This window comes from Ptiloglossa arizonensis, chromosome 8, assembly GCF_051014685.1.
Source record: "Ptiloglossa arizonensis isolate GNS036 chromosome 8, iyPtiAriz1_principal, whole genome shotgun sequence".
NCBI lineage: Eukaryota > Metazoa > Arthropoda > Insecta > Hymenoptera > Colletidae > Ptiloglossa > Ptiloglossa arizonensis.
The window spans coordinates 9,991,840-10,015,500 of NC_135055.1; the positions used below are offsets into that span (position 1 = coordinate 9,991,840).

At 34.6% G+C, this 23,661-nt stretch overlaps 2 protein-coding genes across 3 annotated transcripts in view; one reads left to right on the forward strand and one right to left on the reverse strand.

Annotated features, from left to right (window-relative positions):
- Positions 1-23,661, forward strand: part of LOC143150541 (furin-like protease 1) — a 373,697-nt gene that overhangs the window by 185,164 nt on the left and 164,872 nt on the right. The gene's annotated exons all lie outside the window — the stretch shown is intronic.
- LOC143150321 (uncharacterized) overlaps positions 19,555-23,661 on the reverse strand; it is an 80,442-nt gene continuing 76,335 nt past the window's right edge. Inside the window, exon 16 of the mRNA XM_076318506.1 lies at positions 19,555-19,671. Within this exon, the coding sequence (XP_076174621.1) occupies positions 19,555-19,671 (117 nt within the window). The remainder of the gene's footprint in view (positions 19,672-23,661) is intronic.

Below are 23,661 nucleotides of genomic sequence, written 5' to 3' on the forward strand. Positions count from 1 at the left end.
AGAGTTCTTATCTGCCAAAAGTTTTCCCTCGTCCAGAAAGTTCTTGTATTTTCAATGTGAATGAAATACTACCGATCCGTTAACAAAAATTGATGATTTTTACGGCGGTGTAATAAATGTGAGCAAGTGTCAGCGTTATTTCAATTCAATAAATTGAAATAACTTTTCAAAAGTAATTTCAATCAATAATAATATTCCATAACGAGATTTCAAAATCCTTGGCGAAGTTCAATACGCACCTAAGCATTCAAGAATTGTCGGATAAACTTGGGTTTAGATGGACAACAACACGAAGCCATTTCCAAGAAATTGGAAAGCTTCACGGATAGAGCATATGGGACAACAACGCGCGATGCGCAGCTCGTTGCTGAGAAGAAAGAAAAGTAAAGCAGCTCCAAACAGAATATTAACCGAAAACGAAAAGTGAATTCTCCACATCAATTTGAAACGGATAATTTTCTCCTAATTGAACACCTATACCGACACGAAAATTAACCCGAATCCCAAAGAAGGTTCTTTTATGCGCTAGGTGGGATTGCAATGTATGACTCTACGAACGATTCACTTTGCATTGCTAAAATCCTGAGAAACGGTAACGGTCCAAGTTCTCTGCCAGCAAATGGACAGGCTCCACCAACAACTACTGGAAAAAGGCCAGCATAAGTCAGTAGAAAAGGTGTTATCTTACAGCATGATAATGCTAGGCTCCATACAGTAACGTATACTCGGTGGGAGGTTTTATCACACCCTCCGTATTCTCCGGATGTAGCATCATTTGATCATCGTTTGTTCGGATTTTAGAAGCATTCGTTCATTAAAGACACGTTTAAAACCTTTGACAACGACCAAACTCTTATTGAGTTGTTCTTTGTCGTAAAGAAGCAAAGGTTCTTTGAGAGAGGGATTGAAAATGTGCAGATAAGATCAGAAATGGTTATCGATAATAATGGTAATTACATTGTTCCTTAAAAACTAAAACCTTTCTCTATAAATTTCAAATGTACAATTTCAGTTTAAAGTATTCAATTATTTATGGGTACTTTATCGCATGGGATCCATTTCAGTGGTGGGTTTGGACACAAAAGCGATGAAAAAAGTTTGTACAAACGTATGCTGTATTTGACCTTGTTTCCAAATTACAGTCATTTCTGTACCCCGACGATGAACGCTGCTTACCTCTGTAGGAATTGCACAAAATGTAATTTAATTATCGGATGTAACAAAGTCGAGAGATATCATGGACTAATCGTTGTATAAAAATAATTTAATAGAATCCGTTATACTAGCTCGATTAGCGATGATGAATTTCCGGAGTAGAAAAATGGCTATAACTTGAGAACAAAGTCAAACGGAGCATATGTTTATATCAACTTTTTTCATTACTATTCTATCCTGAATCCACTGCTGAAATGAATCCCATATGTTACGCTTTAACCTGTACGTAATATACATACATACTGTATCATAGAGTACACGATTATCTCTTCTAAAGATTTTTATTAGAAAATAAAAATATTATAAGATGTAGCTTATTAAATATTGGAGATTATTAAACCAAAGAAGCATCGTTACACAAATATTGCAATCACAAGTCAAGATTAGATTAATAATACAATGTACTTTGCTTATGTACAGATACATCATTCTGCTCCCTCGCTCGATGTTGCATTATTATATTTTTGACCTATTTAATAGGACGATACGACTCATTCGTATTTCCACAGTCGCTCGAAATTGAACTGTCGTAGTATTTTTTTACAATGCAGAAAACGACAAAACTTACTGAACAATCTAGTGTATACTCATCGTAATTTCGTATTGCATTATCAATACAGACGACTTGAATATAAAATCAACAATACGCATGTTCCGATAAATTGTCGAATGTTACGTTTCGTCCACCGAGAAGTGCACGTTCGTGTCTCGACGACTCTACCGTGCGAATAATCTTTAATCGAAAACGGATCACCGAGTGGACGCGTGTTATCAACACGCAGCAAACGTTCGAACAAAGCGAGCCGAAATCGAGTGTTTTCCGCTGATGTTGACAATCGCGAGCCGCCTCGTCAAGATTCCAAATGCGTCCAAGATTTTCGCAATAAGCCATCGATATGTCGCGCGCGTCGAAAGTTCGGCAGGGGTAGAGCGACAGACGTGATTGGTTCGCCACGATGATCGTCACCGTCGATGAGAAATCGGACGAATCCGCGTGACGGGTCGAAGCCAGATTTACGACGTCGCGTGTCGCGGTATGCATTCCGCAGCCGAGCAAATAAACCGGCGCGTTCCCGCTGGCTTTAATTCGAATTTATTTCTGTGACGCGAACATTAACCCGCCCTCTTGTCTTGCCGGTTTCAATTCGTCGTCCGGTTTGTCAATTAAACGCGACGAACATTCGCGCGATGAACGGGACACACGTTTCACGGGGACAAAATGTCACCGTCCGATACGCGTAGCTGACGTGAAGATGGAAAATTGAATTTACACGGCCTGGCCCTCGCGAATAACGATGAAATTTCTTTTATTCTCGTATTTTAACGCGGAAAGGGTTACCTTCGTTTCGAGGTACTCGAAGACCCAGGGGATCGATTTTCGACACGAATTACGCATATTGGGACTCGCAATGTTTTGAATAATAGTAACGTTGTAATATTGGAATATTCATTATTTTATTGCAAGTAGAATTTCACGTGATTATCGGTTAGTTAGTTATTTCTTTTATGAATGAAAATGCATCTTTGAGCATTCGAAACGTAAATAGAATGTATCTATATCGTGGTATAATTGGACAGGAGTGATTTTATAGGAAAAATTATATCAGAAGAAGAGAATAATATTTTTTCGTTCGAGGCTTCGTTTTCGAGATAATCGACCGTGAAGTTCCATCAAAAGGGAGCTGTAAACAATGTTAAGGATCGAATCAGCGCACTAAATTCCAATAATCCGTTTATTTAATTAGGCTACAAATTGTTGGAAGTGTTTTCGTTTGTCTGAAACGAACGGACCCCTCTATCCTTTGTACCATTCGTCGATCCGGCTTACGAAGATTAGGGAATCGCACTGCGTACAACGAGGTTACAGTAGAAACATTTCCGTTACAAGCACCAAGTGCAAGAATCACGTCTGCATATTCACGACTACCATAACGTGCCATTTCGATAGTTTCACAAACAACTGAACACGTATTAAGGGAACAACCTGTTCTGGAACCTTAAGAAAATTGATGTTTTTTTTTTTTTTTATTTAATTTTTTGAAATAATCATGTTCGTTTATCCATTTTAAATAAGTGAAATGGTCAGAATCGTGCAGGCATGTGCAATTTAAGGGGCACTACTAAAATATAGGTATACTCCTTAAATATAGATCAAAAACATGTCCGGAATCTGGCTATAGTAATGTCAATGGTTCTTAAAAAAATCCTAAATAACGCCTAAAATGTTAAGCTCTAAACTAGAATACTGTTTTAATGGAACTTTTCGATCGATCTTCTCAAAATGAAGCCTTGAACGAAAAAATGTTACTCTTCTTTTTATATGCTTTGGTATTTCATTTTTACGTATAGAATCACTTCTTTATAAGTTATTTTATAAGTTCATTCTATTCGAAAGCGAACACTATTACAGTAATATTTCAAATTTTGCCGAAACTAGAATATGTTAGTCTTCAACGTTACTTCGATGTGACGTTAAAGATTTATACAAATTTTTTGAATTATTCGTATTTGAATTACTTGGAAAATATTACCACCTTTTAGAGAAACGCTGTTTCGGACTAAAATTTAATACCCAAAAGGAACAAAACTACAGTTAAAACCTTTATGCTTATATTCATCATTACCATTTCTCTATTAATAAGAAGTATAAGTGTAACACAAAAGTGTAAGTGTAAAAATAATACAATCTCTTATGAGAACGCAATCCAGAGCAGAAAAATAGTAACACTGAGCAGTAATAAATGATCACTTATAATTTTACATTTGTATCGAGCGTTACAGTAGCGTCCGTAGGAACCAATGGTCAAAAATAATTCATACAGAATAGTTTTCCCGCTTGACGGAATATCTGTATCACTCATTATTAGACACGTTCAATTACAATTAATCCGGGGGCAAACAACGGATTTCTCCAACAGTTAATACCTCCAACCAGTCAGCTACGATAAAGTTATCCGCACGAACTGAAAATTACCTCGTCGCTAATTTAATCGTCGAGTTTCGACAATTGACGTCGCCTTTGGGTCTGTATCGATTGCCAAACGTGTACACGGTGTATCGTGTTCGTCTCGTCGATCACTCAAGATCGAGTGGACAATTAATCGATGGGAATTCCTCGGAGCCACCGAAACGAGCACTTTAACTTGTTCGATGGGAATAGATCTACCGGACGATTGAACACGAGAACGTAGCTCAGAAGACAGTGGACTCGACAACACGTAGGCTGCCTGTTGTAATTAAGTCTTTGATTAAGAAACAAGGATCTGCCACCATGCGGAATCGTCTTGTATTTGTCAGCTACTCGCCTTTATCCGTCGGTCGAATTGTAGTAGAGATAAATTTTTCAAGCGGTGCACATTCAAACGATCGGAAAGACAAATAAAAACGAGGATCGTTTAATATTTACAATGGACCGGTGAGACAGTGTTGCTTCTATTTTTATTAAACACTGTCGATTCATTTTATCTTTCCCTTGTAATTGAGTTTTGATTTATCTCACTAATATAGAGACAAATCGTATGCGAAGAGCTGCAGATCCATTTTTAATTCTTCACATGTTTTCGAAAATATTTCGAAATATTATTATCAATGAAGATTAAAACCCTTATTGAAAATTTTGTTCGCAGTGTCAAACATGATTTGTAAACGCGCTAAAGAAGTTTGTCGATTATTTTGCACTTCGTATAAGAATAAAGGAAAATCGGAGAGTTATTTCACGGTTTATTCATTATTTCATTATGTCAAGAAATATTTTAAACTGTATCAATTGTTAAGATTGATTGCGGGTATTTTAGTTTAGTTTTAAGGGAGTATTAATTTGCTTTTAGCACCGACTCGGAGAAACTCTCTAGACTCGAGCGAGTCTATTAATTTTGAGAAGTCTCGGGGTGAACTAAGAAATTCAGTTAGCACAAGTCTACTTTCAAATCTATATTTCAGATTTTGCGAAGGAATCTTGGAAAACGCGACACATAGTTTCGCATAATTGAACTCGACTACAGCAAGGGCATAGTTTATTTTCTAGTCGTCAAATACTTTGCATTGAAACTACAGACAACAGATAATTTTGGTTCCATTTACCATAAATGTATTTGTTGTCAATTCCTTATCTACTATTTGTTTCTGTGATCTATTAAAGTTTCTAACTATTTTACTATAATTATTTACGATTAAAAATCGTGACAGGTTCATTTTTCCTAAACTATGCCAGCTGTCGAAGATTAAAGATCTTCTAACCAGTGCTGTAAGTTTAAAAAATTCGAGGACTTTTCATGAAAACACTAGAGGAGTTCTTAATACTGATATTAACAGAACTGCTTGATAGTTTCGTTTCAAACCTATCATAATAGCGTTCAAGTAACATTTGAACGAAACTAACTAATTCAATTTTGAGAACATGTTAACAGATTATTATTATAAATACGTGATTGACAAATTAGGAACAATCATCCGTTTTTATAGTATCATGAACAATTCTCACACCCACAAAAACGACAACAGAAGAATTTTTCGCTACAATATATTAAGTATAATAATATATTATATATATATGTAATATAAACCATATATTATACGAGTAATATAAAGCATTTCCTTAATTTCGAACTTGTACCATTTAATTAAATCGTGATTCAGGATTCTACCCTTTAACTAATTCGTGTTTCATTCTTCGACTTCTTATTGTAACAATTGTTTCTTTATCTTGTAGTTCAAGGTTCCGAGAAACGCCCAAAACCAAAGTCGAGACGTTATTACGTTATTCTTATTATTATTTTATTTTAAAAAACATTTACATCGTATTGTCCATGTTGCCTCGAATTACTCTACCAAAAATTTCGTCGTGCATCCTCTGAAAAATGTAAGGATGTTCGACCACGAAAAGAAAAAGAGAAAAGTAAATAGAAGGAACGATACTAACTTCATAGGGAAAGTACCTTCTGTTTCGTTCCGAAGAAAGGTCGGTGGCATGGAAAAGGCTAGGAAAGGCCAAGCTCGAACGAAGGAACCTGTTTGCGTGCGAGCCGATTGGGGTATCCTCCGAAGAAGGGAGGAAACTGCTACAAGAAGGAAGTCGATGGGCGGTGGGTCCAGAAACTAGCTTTCGCATCGAATTTCTCCATCCCTTGTCTCATCTCACGGTCGATATTCGCAGCTGCTCGCACGAACCAGCGCCTAAAGTCGGAAATAATATTGTGCATGGTAGCTGCGACGGTAACGGACTCGTTTAATTTGTATCCTTGTGTATTGTATCCGTCTGCATTTATTTCGACAAATTTTAGAATACAGCATCTTCGCAGAGCAACACGCTTGGGATAGATTACATTTTTAGACATATCACGATATCAATGTCACTGTTAGTTTTATCTCGCACACCGGCAAGGAAAGTGACACGACTAAAAAGTATCAAATTATTGGATTTAACGTATCATAAATATTGTTGGAAAATTTACCAGTAAATACCGTATTTACAAATTGAATAAAATCTGGAATTTAAAAATGTTATCCTGTTATCGTAAATAGAAAAAAATTGCGAGAAGAAAATTTTATATCGTTTTTTCATATTTATGAGAACAAATACTCAAACGTTCTACCATTATATTTTAAATATTTTCTCGTGCGTCTGTTTGGTGTATATCACGAGGAACCAATTTATATAAAAAGATCATAGGGTTTCATTTGAGAAACAAGTACAATTGTACTTTGCAGCTGCATCCTATACAGAAACAACGAGAATCGTTAAAAACATTGTTTTAGAGAAAAAGAACATTGTTGTCGATATTCCACCTGGTTGGTTTGTTTTCCATACGTAAATAAAACTGTTGCAGATTAAGAGCGTAATTATTCTGTGCACATAGTGTATATTAATGGTATAAAAAAGCTGCAAGTAAACCTGTTCATTTGCACTTGTTTCAGAATATTATCTCTCGTACTTTTTGCATTTTCTTTATGAGTGTCGTGTCTCTCATTTCGTAAATTACGACTCACAATTTTCTACACAAATATCTCGATCTGTTCCTAGTTTTTCACGCTACGAAGATAAAATTAATGCGAACGAGTGATATTCGTACCAGTTACATTTCACGATTTATATATATATATATTCGGATACGAATTTTCAAAACGTACAATTAATTGTACCTTGTTCAATACAATTTATTTGTTATCGTGTATAGAAGCCCTGTTTTAATTAATTTCTAATTTTCACATTTTCCTCCGTTATTTATAGCTCACATTATTCATTCGGTTCATAAATCAATGGGTTAAGAAAATGCCAAACAACAGTCGGCGATAAATTAAAACGAAAATAAACTCCATGGTGACATGAACGCATCCGCGTTAAAAAAGTTGAAAGTTAAGAATTTATTCTGTCATACTTCCGACTTCATTTGACGTTTCATCGATCTCTCAACGAGGCTATAAATACCGAAACGAGAAACCTACCTGCACAATACGTTACATAATACGTTGCACACTGTCTTTTTTTCTAAATGAAACACTTTCTATCTGTCATCGGACAAGTGGACAAAGAATCGAGTGTTCGTAAAGCAGCTAAAAAATACCCGCGCGAACAACTGCGAGTATGCGAGGGTTTTCAAAGAGAGGGATAAAGTTGTTTGGATCGTAAAAAATTGTTCTGTCCCATCTGCTGCTATCGATCGCTACCGCCTCAATAGCATGGGGGGAAACAGTTCCCCATGAGCAACGAAAATCTTTCGTTTCGTATCGATAAGAGAAACGAAGGAGATTTTACGCGTGCGGACGAAAATATTTTTCTGTAACATAGAGCCTCCCATGTAACAAGAAGGTATTGTCGTAACAATTGGAATTATGAAAAGAAAGTATAATGGAACTTTCATTATCCGTAATAATAGGAAAACCAGAATATTCAGGTTAAAGAAATTTTCGGATAATAGAACACTCGTCTTTTTAAGATTGATTGTGTTATATTTCAAATAAAATAGGATAAATAGAAATAACAGGAATGAAAAAATTTGTATCGGGGAATAATTTATGAACTCTTCTAAATCGTGGAAGTTCTTTCACCAATTGAAGTGCCTGAATTTATATTCTTTTTCTATACCTAAGGAGCTGGAGAAATGTCCTTTGATGGAATTCACATAAAGTGACGATTAATAGCATTACTAACACGAAAGCACAATTTATCAAAGATTTTCGATTAAAACTCTTTAAGGTTAGTAATTGTTGCTTAACAATAGTATAAATTTGAACGACTTCGGATGCTCCAAATGGCCATGTCACTTCGATGCATTCAAGTGTGTACATTCAATTGCATTTTTAAAAAGATCTCTTCCTTTATAAATAAGATTAATCTTTCTAAAATCATAATAATTGGACTCGTGATCCATACGAATGATCTCATGGATAATTCGAGTATTTTTCTCTTTCTGAAAAAGGCGAATGAATTAAAATAATTCATTTATGTAACGCCATTGAACATCGATGTATTTTTCATATTTTCTACATTGACTTTCCGTTTCTTTTCGATCTCGTTTTTCTACAAATTCTTTGATTTTTACGCGACGAATCCAGTCAGGCACGTTTTGACTGTGTCAATATTTCCTAACTCCTTCCTAGGGAGATGGTTTTGCAAACTTCTGAATAAGTAAGAACCCGATGAAGACACGTCCGAAGAGTAAGGAAAGTGAATCATTCATTCACATCCGAATTATTCAATTTTTGCCGGCCTATTTACAGATCCAATAAAGGCTGGGACGTACGTATTAGGTAGTACGATGTATGCTGAAATTTATGAATAGCAATTTACAAATTTAATATTAAAATGTCTTTCCAACTAACACTCTAAAAAAGAATGCAACTACACTTTGTAGCTGCACGTATTTAATAATTTATTTTATAATTTCTACAAGGGACAAGAGTTTATAGCATATAAAACTGTTCGATTCTTTTTTATAATTTTTTGTTCATATCTCGACCATCTCGGAAATATTGGTCATTCTAGTAATTTGGAACACCCTGTTTACAAGATAAATCGTAATTCGTTGTACAGTCAAGGAGACGATCATTCTTAGTGAGAAAATGAATTCAAAAACACGCAGGAATTAAATGCAGGACTTCATTTTCGAGAAATTCGAGTTTAAAAATTTATAGACAAACTATTTTGTTTGGAGCACATACAAACTCAAACTAAGTACATAGTGGTGCAGGTATGGAGCAATTTTTTTCTCCACAGGAAATTTCTTTAACAAGGTGAAATAAAATTTCGAAGGTTTCAACATTTTTTTTTAGTTTCTCAATGCAACTTTTCTTGTGACTTTTTTGGAACAGATGATACGTGATACGTGTTATTATGGAATACGAAAAGTATAATTGACAAACAACTTTGTACATATGAAAGTACATTAGAAGTTCAACTAATACATGAATTTTCGTCATCTAAATGATATATTGCATGAAAATGATTTATTTCTCTCTGAAAGGTTTCAACGAAACATTATTATTACATAATTAATTTAACCAAAAATTATCGAATTGCACACTGTAACGTTAATTGTCTTCTAATCGTTATTCTTCTTCGAGCATCACTTTTTCATGGAAGGGTGCGGTTATCCGTTTAATACATAAATACATAATATAAAATTATTACAATTAAGGATTAAAATTAGATCCATGAATTTTATCGAATGAATATTCTCTGATGGTAGGCCTTTTAAGGAAGAAAAAGAAGTGCACATTCTAAGGAACATTTGACAAGCATTGTGTAGACCGCAGTTAATAATAATTTACAGCATAATGCGGTTTAACGAAAACAGAGCAACGTTCAGTGCAAAGACTATGGACTATGGACTGCATTGTTCTTGAATTACAGCATAGTTGGGCCGAAATTCCATTATCTTTGGAAAGTGCTTATGCTGTAATCAATGGCCAGTGTAAACTGACTGCGAATGCGAAAGAAATTGAAACAAAGCCCCCAGGAATCCGTTTGGTGGAAGAACAAAGGTTCTACGTATCTTACCATGAAAGCTACCCTTAATTGTAAAAGCATATTTCATCTTTCGTGCGTTAGATAAAAATTAATTTAAAATTGTCGTCATAAACCATGACTTCAAATTCCTTTTAGTTTTATTCGATAAAGATTAACACTAAAAAGCAAGATATGCGCGATGTTCGTACGACGAACATAAAAATTAAAGATTTTCAATTTTTTTTACTTTTTTCTATCCTTTAAATACATCACATGTTCGCAGAGACTAACACTCGAAAGTATTTGATTATTTATTGTATATACGCTTCATAAAAACATAAGAGTTTGACTGTTATTTTTAAAGAATCAATAATATTTAAAATTTTAATTTCGAAATGTATGCAAGTATAAAAACGCGACTATATTTTTTTAGTAAATGAACACATATCGCGGTCCTAATTCTGTCTGCTTAGAATTCAGCGAAGACTTGCATAGCTTATAATTCTAATTTAATTTTATTGCTGCGCGATAAATTTATAAACATCTTCAAATTTGATGTTCTATGGAAGAAATACGTTCCAGTTGTGCACACAGAGATGTTGCATAATCGAAACGTCGCTGAATTTCTTTAAACCAATTAACTTAAATTTCTATATATATATATTCTTCTACTGCTTTATTTCGAACTGCGTGTCAAGAGAAAAATTGAAGAAAAACAGTAGAACTGAACCCTTCCACACCTAGGTGGCGCCCATTCGCGAGTACCTTAAAAACAAGGAAGATAATAAAACCGATAAAAAATGTATTCTTCCTCTCCACGTGGTCGGTCGAATCGATACTGGAATCGCGGTTCAAGCGACGCCTACACGTTGATGGCCCTCGATATAAAGCCATCGTTCCTTTCTCGACTGGGCTCCCCGCGTGCCTATAAAAAGGCAATTTCCTTTCTGCTCGGGAAACTTCGTGATCCCGGAAGCACACAGCTTACCGTTGAAAAGCCGTGAGATCGAGCTTTATAATCGTAAGAATTACTTCGCCGGATCAGCCCGGACGCGATCGTTTTTGGCAGAATTTCTGCCGCGAAGTTTCGCAGCATCTTTTGACTTTCATGAGAAACTCACCGTATCTTTAATCGTCTTCCTTTTGCATTTTGTAACGATTTCTGATTTCATGGTTACTACCGGCGTATAGTGTCACGTGCTCGAAAAGGAGAGGATATGTGAGAAATACACAAGGATACTTTATCATTGGTCGTATCTCCTTTGACAAGAGTTTCGTATACAAACGAGGCATCTTTCTAATAAATTTGTCGAACATATATCTTCACGAACTGGTAAGGGTTTATTTTTCTTCATAGATTCCGTTTAATACAGCACACCTTTGTCAACGATATGGCAGATTTTTAAATATCATAAACGTTTGTAGGTTTGGATATTAAATCAGTAGCATTCGATTCTTGCATCTCTTCTTTTCAGAATGGATGTTTAACAGTTTCTCGGTATATTTAGGGTATCCTATTTTGGTTGACGGAACAAAATATTTCGTAGACAAGTAATTAAAAACTAAAAACAAACAAGTGTCGATAGAAAACTTTATAGAGATGAAAGAATTAATACTCGATTAAATACCTGTCCATAAAAAGCAACCTCCATTTGTTTGTCGAAATAATCATGCAATGAATTTATGAATTTTAATTGAAAAATGGTATTCAATTCGGGAATGTTCACAATACTACGCATTAACCGGTTAAAGTAGAAAAATAAAATAATCTTTATCGGTACATCGTAATGTACGCGTTTCAAATTGTCACGGAATACTAGACTGTACGGATAAAAAATGTGCGCCTCGTTCCATTGTGCAATCGTATAAATTCGTAACGATTTATTATACGGCGAGTCGTAGGTCAGTCGCAACAATAACCCTATGATAGAGGCGTACAACATTATCGAACACGAACGTATCGTACGACAAATTGTATAATCCCATGCGCATTTACAAGAATTATCGTTTAAATAATCGTATCAACCAAAATTGTGTAAAGTATAGTAGACCGTTACATGTGAGTAAATTGAACCGAATTTACTCACTACTATGACTAAATTGAACGAGAGATATAAAATTACCTAATGTATTTTAAAATAATCGATTGTAGAGAATACATAGAAAATTAATAATAATAATTAATCTAGGTTGTACCATTATTCTATATCTCGCAGTACGTACTCTCTCACCCTCTGTATGCTTTCACTTTTACTGTCATCTCTCACGACCGACTCTATAACTATCACCGAACATTCTCACTACTAAATGCTCCTCTCCCACATAAAACAAACATCCCACCATCGCACGTCAACATTCACGTCACCTTTTATTCGTAAAACCAATTCCCCACCTATAGTCTTCAATAGACGTAAAAATTTATTGTACGATGAGTCGTATATCGATGTGTAACGATAGTCGTACAACGAAATTGTACTCCTATTGAACACGGACACATCGTAAAACAGGTTGTACATTTGGTGAGAGAAATCCGTGCAGTGTACGGGTAGATGGCTCTAACTTATGAAGTATATCTACTTCGAATATAAAAAATTAATCTTTTCCTATCCCATTTTTCTAACGCTGTAATTCCTAAAAATACCATGGTGATAAACTGTATTTTCTATAACGTTCACATCGCATTTCAAATAAATTACTGTAACGTTTCTGCTTACTTAAATGCGTAGAAAAATTGTGGTGTAAAAAATATTTCGTTTCCAGTGACTTATATAATTAGTCTACTCGTAACATCTTTTAAAATTCTTCATTATTTATCGATTTCATCTCGTAGAACGGTAAAGAATTTTTATGTTACTACGTTTTCGTGATTTCTGTCAAAAAATTGTAAGTATCCAGCAATGTTGCGGTTTCGTCGACGCCATGTTCGCTAAAGACACGAAATGACCTTGAGGAAATTGCGCGAACTCTTCCTCGCTTCCGCTAACGGCCGTTTTCATACTCGTTATTTAAGATTACTTCTGAGGGCTCACCCCGCAATTTATGAATCTCGTAATGGGCTCCCCTAGGCGTTACCTTTTGCCGGCGTATAATGATTACACGCGCCGCCATCTCTGCAAAAATAGAAGCTGACGGTGTTCCCTTTAATTTATTAAATATCGGCCTACCATCCGCCGGGACCGACCGCCTCTCACATTTTTTCCTTCTTTTTTCCATTTTTTCTCTATTTCATCTTCTTTTTTTTTAATACGAGACGCCTGAATATCGTAGCACTTAACACGTTACAGGATGCGTGAACGATTACGTCTCGAAATTAACCAGAAGCGAAACTCGTTTCGGTCTAAACAATTACACACTTTTTAATTTCGCGTTAACGATTTGTGCGTCTCGCGTGAATTTTGATCCTTTATCGTTCGTAGTTTGCTAGAAAATTCTATCCACTGGCGAACGTAAAAAATCTAATTTCCAGACACGTTATAAATATTTCTTGTAAGAGATAAGCTCTGTATTTATCGTTTAATTAGAAATTTACAAGTATAGTTTATATGTTAATTTCACAATAAGGTATGTATCTGGACAAGGTGCTTCTTAAATCTCGACAAGTTTGATTGTTTGTTTTTAATGAAATGGCTACCATGTTGACGTTCAAATTAAAGAAGACAAGTTTCGTTTTTATATCAGAGAAAATCTATTGGAATCGTTCCAAAAAAAACTTTTATTTGTATTCAATATTCTATAATTTATTATCTTCGACTGCATTTCCTAGAGATTATATTCTCGATCTGTACTCCAGAACAGTATTTTCAGCTTCAAATCGACTTTGCAACTTTTCTAACGTGTATCATATTTCTTACATAATTCGAATTTTAATTATCTCTTCAATTTTTCTGTATAAAAACTTTTTCAACAACTTCATTTACAACAGTTACGACACAACCACCGAACAGTAAAAAACATCTGCTGTGTTCACTTGCAAATATACCGAATTTTAACACGAGGCACTGCGACGTATTTCAATCAATATCTCAACGCGACTGCATTCCGTTAAGTTGAAGTGTAGCTGACAAAACGACGTCACGAAGGTACACCTTGGTACCTACTTCGAGCAGGATCCAACCGGGTGGATCATTTCGAAGTTTATTTACTCCTTCGAACTGGATTCCACATCTTGGATTCTTCGAGCTAGATTCAGCGACGACAACGCTCTAGATACAGTATAAAATAAATAAAGATCATTGCATTCATTTTGTGAGTATAATTGTGAGTCACAAAATTAGTAACCTATGTTTCAATAGTAGAAGGAAAAGTGATAATATGGAACTACCCATTTTGTTTTCTGTCGATATTTCGAAAATTATTCATGTCATTTCTCACTCATCGTTGTTTTTCTATTATCATTTTTTTTTCTATTTCATTTTTTTCATAAGTACTTCTCCACTTGCGACCACCAAGCCCATGAACTGTGTTTCTATCGCGTCTTCCTTGCTTGTTTTCAATGTTATTGATTTTTCCACATTTCTTTATACGAAAATCCTAATAATAACACGGTAAAACCTACTTTCCGTTCTCTATTTGATGTTTTATTTTTTAATCTCAAGGCATTGGTAGTATATCTTCAGGCAAGATAAATGCAATGTCTGTGCTTCTAGAGGATAGATGCTGCAGTTACGTGATTGATTGTATGCTAGTTGACGGCTGAAGTTCTGCAGATTGTCTGCTGGGTCATGGTTCAAGTTAAAGTTCTTAAAATTGACTGCTGGTTGGTGGTTGAAATTTTTTAAATTGCCTGCCGGTTGATGGTTAAAACTCTTATAATTTCCTACAAATTGATAATTGAAGTTCTTGAAATTGTCTGTTAATCGATGGTTGAGATTCAGATTACCTACTAGTTGATACTTCAGCTTCTTGAATTGTATTTCGTCGTTATGTTTGTCAAGATAGTATGTTTCGATGCTATCTCTTTCCAAAAGCATTAATAGAACATGTTACAACATTCTTCGTGTCGAAAGTTGTACGTTGTTGCAGAACATATAATTTAATTTAATCAATTGATTGCTTTATGAATAATAATCACAGGAACCGAATAATAAAATTAGAGGTGAAATTATTTCCAGAACTGTTCCTAAATTATTTCCAGAACGTGAGCTTCATGTATATAACATTAATTATACCGAGACCGAAGAAATAAACCTACATTATAATTTAACTGCCAGGAACTTCCTTGTAGGATGACCCGAGATAAGTTAATTATTCAGTTTCAATTAGGATCGCGCTATTAAGAAGTTAACGAAACTGATGAATATGCACTAAACAATATCTACTACTCTGTTATTGATGGAAGAGAATTAATTAATGATTCCACGAATTGAAATATAACAATTATTTTGTTGCTTTAATGCAGGAAAAATTTAGGAATAAACGTATTTTCTTTTTTGTATGTTCCTCATTATTTTACATTACACTGTCCTTTTACGTAGATATTTATTATATTGCTTCCGAAGAGGAGCGAAATAAAATGATTGAAACGTTAAAAATGCTTGGGACAACTGTACCTTATATTTCTTGAAAAATAAAACATGTTCAATCTCTAAAAGGTAGAAAATATTTGGATATATTTCGCACGTGAAACGTTTTCGACTGGACTTCCAATTCTTTTCGGTATTACCCGATTTATTTATAAATACTAAACTATGTTCTATTCCCCGATAAATTTTCCTAAAGCGAACGATTTTTCTAACAAATTTATTTACTTGTGCATGGTACGCTGCTCGTGTATTTATTAAAAAGAATAGCGCACAATAAACGGATACGAGCAACTAAAATATTGAAACAATAATGTACAACATATGAGAAAGAACCAGAGAATTTGATATACTATAGTAAAAGACATAAATGAACAGAGGAGATTCGGTTCGTGTGCTGTAGGGTAACGTGAAATTCGGAGTTGAAGCGTATTAAATTGCGTAAATATGAAAGTGTGTCAGAATGGAGAATTTCATATGATAAACAACGGAAAAATAAAAATCACATTTGTGTTGCATCGAGCTGTTTGAATTCATTGCAAAGTAGAGTATGGGCACAGTGCGATCGTATTTTCGATTGAGAAAGAAGAACCGAGACAAAAATTCTGTACGTGTTGCACTCAAGGCTAAATAATTTCGATTAAACAACGCTGATAGACAATATCGATGTAGCCGAACAGAGAGAGCACAAGTAACCATCGAATAAACAGTATAAAAGCTGGCAAGCATTCGTTCCGAAAAGCTTGAAAACTCCAATATTCAGCGAGAGTAACCGTGCGTCCATATCTCTCTAGAGTGAAGCTCGGTTCTCTAATTTGCATTATAACGAGTAATCAAAATTCCTCGTTACCGCAATCTCATGGCGAATCAGCCAGTCGGATCGACGTTTCGCTGTTATGAGTTAAAACATCGATGTTCAACAAGAAGTGCTTCTCGTAGGGTGGTCAACCTTTTTATCTAACGATCGACCCTACAATGAAAGATCGTTTCCCTTGGTTCGGGAAAGGTTGAAAGGGTAATAAACAGGAATCGTCGGGAAATTGCGAGTCTGGACTAAAGAATACAGGGAACGGCGACTGAAAGACTGGCCAAAGACAACGTTGTTCGGTAGTCGTCGTTGCAAACTGCATCTTTATGGGACTTCCTGGGCATTCGTCTTCTCGATGCAGACCATTAACAAATTGAACCAACGGAGCACTTTGTACAAACACGAGACACAGGACGCGTTGTCCGCGAGGGACGTTTTGAATACGCGAATTATTAAGCAATAAAGCAACGACGTTGAACGATACGTCGACCAAACGAATGGCTGTCTTAAAAGGCAGGACATCGTTGGCTTCCCTTCATGCGAAATTCTTATTTCGATTGTGCGCGATGAACTGTTCTGGCAGAATGAACGGTCGTTTGACGACAAAGTGGGCGAGGACGTTTTCTATTTATTATGTCGTGTAATAAAACTTGGACGTGATAGTTGTCGCTTATTTAATTCATCGCCGATCGACTAAATACGTCGTTCCGTGATATAACAACAAAGAACGGCTTCGAGTAATGTCACCAATGTGAGGAAAATCCATCTTTTCGCCTGTAAATTGTATTTCAATGATATTATTGGTATCGGGATGGTACGAACATTTGACCAATGTAAAATAACTTACTCGTATTGTACGATTAGAAGAAATATCAATATCGTCGATAAAATCTTGGTTTTGTATTTCAGTTTTATCCGAAGTGAGTGGACATTAGGAGCAGAGAAATTAAGGTGTGTCGACGATCCATAAATCCTGTTCATTGAGATCAATTTTCGTTTCTTTGATCGACCGAGCTCTTAGACGTAGTTGGATGCATTGCGTCGAACCGGGGCGAAAGTTTCGCGAGCGCGAAAACCAATGCTCTCGAATCAAACGACACGCGTTCAAATCCTCTCTTCTTTTCTCGCGAAGAAAAGAACTCTGGCCGGGGATCTTCGGCAGCTGATGTTATCGCGTTCTTATTCGAGACATCGAAAGTTCCTCGTTCAAGTGGGCATTAATCTTTTCCCTGTTCCCCGGTTCCGCTTTCTTTAACCCACCTTTGTTAAATTTCGTTCAGTTCGATTTTACGAAACGGAGCTCGCATTTTAACACCTCGGACAGTTCGATGCTACACCGTGTCTCTGATAACTTTCACAGGGCAATGTGGAACACGTATTTCCATGACAACGATGGTAAATTTACGTTTCGTGCCATTATCGTTATAATTCAACGAGATTGTCGATTAATTGATCGATTTACCATCACTGCGAACAACTTTTGCAACATCGGACGACTGAGTTCTTCGATCACGTGTATTATTCTTAGTGACATTTGAGGGTGCATCTTTTAATACACGATAGATTTAATATAATCGTAGAAGAGACACAGTTTCTTATTTTGGTATTTTAAAAGAAATATTTTTTACGACAACAGATAGTTTTCTATCGAAAGGGTTTCGTCCTAGGCGATTGGTGAACTCATTGGAGTATTACTTTAGATACAATTATTCCAACTTTCGAGTCTGTAGAATAAAAGGTTTAACTATAGTACATTTTTAAGATGTACTTTTTAAAATTTTCAAGGAGACTGTCAGTTTCTTTTATAGAACTCCATCATATATTTTTCTTTGTATTTTAGGGAGTTTAACAAAAAATTTAGCAACACGAAAATATTATAGCACTGTATATATACTTTTCAGCATTATTACGCGAATAATATTAATCATTATTGGGGTCTGTCGTGTACCTTTTCGTACGAGAAATATATATCAGCTCGAAGTAAATAGAAAACATGTAGCAAGTAAGGATGAAAGATCGTCAGAGAAGAATCTTGCGTGCATCTTTCACCGTATTGGTTAATGAGCACACGCTAGTGTAAAAACTGAAGTGTACTCTGAACAGATATAATGACGCAGAAATATACCAAAGAAATATCTCGAGGTAGCGTACCATAAAGCAAAAAGTTCCGAGCATTGATATTTCTATTTCTGAGATATAATTGAAGGAGTAACACTTCTATTTATTGTTTTATCGTGCAACTCGCTTGAAAAGGTACATTCAGATTCATCCTATGAATGTATAATATAATGCATTTCATTAAAGAACAAAATTTCAGTAAGGTTGAATAAGAAATATTTTATTAATCGACTAGAATATTTAAAACTGTATAGATTTTAAACATTCAACAAATAGCGATAAAGTAACAATATTAACATTCGCGTCTCGAAGAAAAGTATTCCAACTGGTGGTAGTAGTGAACTTTGAAAACGTATCAAAATGAAGAATAAAGTGCTTTCATTAATCTAATACATTGTATGATATTTTATCTGATAATATTATTGCAGATAATACTATTAACACGTTCAATTATCAGTGTAACAAAAAGTATTGAGCTGGCAATAGTTTTCATTAAATTTAGAAAATGATCATTATTGTCAATATTTCCAAAACAATTACCAACATTGAGTGTCTTTCGTAATAAAATTTACAACGTAAATTCGACAATTACAGTAACAACAGTAACCACTTCCGTTGTGAAACTATTGTAGATTCAAGAAGAAACTTAAATAAACTTAAAATGTTCACATATTAGAAAGAAACAGTCCAAAACTAACGAAATTACCGATTTACAAATGTTCAGTTTCGAAAATTTCCAAATTTTCGAGTTTCTTATTTACGTATTTTCAAGTTCTCGATTTCTAAATCGTTAAATACCAACTCTCCAATATTCTTAAAATAAAGTGAAATAATATTTACATCTCTTTGAGCGGAGGCAATCAAACGATTCCGAAACTCGAAGAGATTTCAAACAAGTGGCTGTTTTCAGTGCCTGCTGAAAAGCCGCTAGAAGTTCATTCCAAGGTTTCTTATCCGCTACTTAAAAACTCTTTAACAAGCCCTGAGTGAGCAGACACAGTCTGATCCGTAGTAACGTCACCTGGACTTCCGGAATCTCTCGAGCTGGCTGTCGCGACGGAAACTTGCTGGAACATCGAATACCTGCATGTTCTACGTGAATAGCATTTCCATTCCAGCTCGATACCGCCGGATTCGACCTCCTCCTTCGATGAAACTTATTCCTTTCAGTCAGTGACAAAAGTTGAAACTTGATTTTCTGATCAGTGACAATTGTCGCACGTTTCTCACTGAAAAAGCTAGACGTTTTGAAACTCGAGGACCACTTCGTGAGCGAGAACTTTCAAAATTCGAAGCGATTCTTATTGACTATATAACTCACAAATATTTTCATCGATCAGTTTACTAACAAGCTGTTTTAATCGTTTGGTATTACTAAATCGTTAAATCATTTTCGTTCAATTGTATGATACATAAAGTTATATTATTATCGTTCTCAGTTCTTCAAAGGAATTTTCTTGGGTAAAATAATGTATATTAGTTAATCGTAAGAACAATGATGTTTCGGCTATAGCTGTTAATACTTTTCAAGCGACCTCTTACGAAACAACGATAAATTATAGCACAGTGAAAAATTATATCACACCTTATTAAACATCTACTAATTATTACGAAAATTGTAGATTACAGCATATAGAAAGGTGTTATTTAATAATTATGTATAAAATAATGGATATTGAAACGTTGATCAATATATACACCAAGCTATGAATAATTTGATAATAAATACGTTGAATAATCGTTAAATCTTGAATTAGTGTTTATAATAATTATGTAATATTGAACTTTTGGCTACATTTACGGAAAATGCAGATCTATGTACATTTTTTATAACTGCCAAGAAAATTGAGAATTAATGCTTCGTATGAAAATAGCAAATTAACTTCAGAAATAATATGAAAATTTATTTTTTGCTTTATTTGATTTTTAACACAAATTGGCAATATAATTTTTTAAGAGGAAAGATATATTTTGTATCTCGAAAGATTTTTATATAGTAAAAGTCATCAGACTTGGCATGCTGCCTATTATTAGAGTCCAACAGGTTATCGTAGCACCTAAGAGATTCTCAGCAATTGTCGCGTTTCGAACTCTGGTAATTATGTCTGACACTTGGTGTACTTATACTACTTACGAAGTGTAAAGTTTCGACGTCTCGAATAATTTAAAGCAAATATATTTTTGAATTTAGTTATGACACCACTTATTTTTCCTTAAGATTTCAATAGTGTGCGTATATTTATTATAAAAAAGAAGTGCAAATAAAAAATGTATTTCAAAATAATTATACTTTATATTGTAATAATTGAAATTCGAATAAAATGATTACTATTATTATCAAACAAATCGTCTCGTTAATATTACAATAATATATTGTTTTTTATTGTTTCCAAAATTTTATATTATTTGTATTATTTTGCGCGTAAAAAATAAATAGTCGTAACTACATGCTAGGAGCTTATTGGTTATTACTAAAACAGTTTCTGTACATCATTTCCAGTTGCACCGTTCGACTTTATTAAGATAATAATTTACAATAATTACATAAAAGAGTTTTTTTAAATATTTCACTTTTATTTTTTGAAACACCTTGCACTTTCAACGCATTTCATATATGCGAGGTTACGTCTACGATCCAGTAACTAATATTACTCTCAGTAATATTAATGTTACTACTAAAATTTGATTTATCGATAAAATAGAAATACCGAGCTATTATTTAATCGCACCCATAACCCAAAATACTAATAAAATGCAATGCCCTGTGTAATACACTCTTAAGATACTTCACGAAACCAAATCAAAAATTCAAATTGTTCACATGATTATGAATTATTGGCAGAGTTACTATTATTACTATTTTTCATACGGTATGTCTGTGCATATAATGCACGCAACTACTTGCAAACTTCGAGACGCTAATTTCGGGAATATTACGCTTATGACTAAACTGTCGCCGATTTTCGTTCCCGTTTACGATGCATAATTGCGTCTAACGCGTGACGTACTCGTACTACTTGCCGCGGAAGTTTGCGCAAACGTTGAACCGTTTAGAAGCTGCCTTCTCGGCTTTGACGTTGAGTCGCCTATTACGACACGAGCTCTGAATAACTATCGAAAGCTTCTGCGATGTAATTCCCATAAATTTCGAGAATAACTGCCTATCGCTTTATAGTATCATACCAGTCTACCACTTGGACGGAATCTTCTTTCCACGATCGAGACTATAAAATTTCGATTTATTTACCGATCGAACGATAAAACTTTCCAACGATGGCCAAATGCACGAGCCGACCAGTGCACCGGTCTCATCGGTTTGGCGTTACTTTTCGAAAGGATGCAGTTACATTTCATTCATATTGCACCGTTTCGCGTTATTTATATTTTTTATAGCGAAAATTTTGCCCGAAAAAAATTACCAAAACGAAATTATAAACCACTGGAAAATTCACGAAAGTTTAACATCACAAACTAACCATTCACGGTACGTTGTATTTACTCGAAACCGTGGATTTTCAGCGTTGTACCGTGCAAGTGTCTCTTTTTATAGCACGTAGCGTACATTTCGCTTCGTTATGTTTTTTATCAGTCAACAGGATGCACACAAGTCCTTGGTACAAGCGTTCGTAGAGGATAGCTATTTACATCTTTGGAATAAACTTAAATTTACAATATTTATTGCAACAGAATGAACGTTTTTTCACAAGCTTGATACATTTCACATGCTCGTATTATATCCACCGTTTTCACGGTTTCGCTTTTAACTTTGCAAATACAACGCACAGTTTCGCGTACATCAAAGGAAATTACGTTACCCTGGAATCGCGTCACGCTTTCCCAATCAATAACTTGATAAATCTGGAAAAAAAGGTTCATATTTCCCGTAATATTCTTTTACATTTTCATCGCATTATTTGTTGCTGAAATGTCGCCATCGTGTATCTGATTTCCTTCTGGTAACTTATTCGTATACGAAATACTGAACGATTAAACTCATTATTTTCAAATGTACTGCTCAATTTTTTAAACAGGTTATACATCAAAGAACAAAGATTATATTTTCACGATACAAAATGAACATTTACATATTCTTTATGAAGATGTCACAACCAATTTCTTTTATTTTTACACAATTCGGTTATTTTTGCGACAAACGGTGTACGTTTACAAAATTTTGTTCAAATCCAGAACGAATCATTTGAAACATGTGCAACGTATATGCACTTTCCAAATCGTGTGTAAGGGTTAAGAGATGAAGAAAAATATTGATGTTTTTAAAGCTATTACTTTTTTTAATTGTTAATGTATCTATATTCGTCCTTAAATTATGATATTTCGTTTGTTCAGCAGTTAATGTGTATCGTTTTTAAATATCTCAAACACATTGTAACGGAAACGTTCAAAAATTCCATTGTTAGATATTAAGTATTTTTGCAATTATTTTCTGTTCCGATTTTCATTTGAAATATCTCTGTGTTCACATTTTATACACCTTCTTCTAACATTATGATGCGCAGTATCATGAGAAAATTTAATCTACGTAAGCAAACAAGTCGTCGCGTTTCGAAAGAACAACAATTGCAGTTTGCTGGTACATCGATGCTTTTATGAAAAGTACAAAGATAAACCTTATTATACCGTTCAAGTGTTTCCTGTACCCTGTTTTTATAACTTCGACAACACAGGAGCCAGGACACACATATATTTCGTTGACACGTGTATGTAACGTTGCAAGTACGTTACGTAATTATACGTATAAAATCAGGATCATAAAATGTATAGAGCAATAAAGACAAAGATAAGGTAAATAAAATTACAAAACAGTAAATTGAATTTATAAATTATATCGCGAAAAAACTCGTGGATACAACTTTGAAAATACACTTCGCGAGATAAACTGTTTTAAACACCATCGGTCTTTACCTTGCAGTAATTAAGTAGAATATTGTAATTTAATCCTAAAATTTACAAACGAACGTTATTCAAAATACAGACGAAATATCACGATTTCCTTGTTCCTTAGCATATTCCATATATTTCTCTTCGATTTTCGCGTT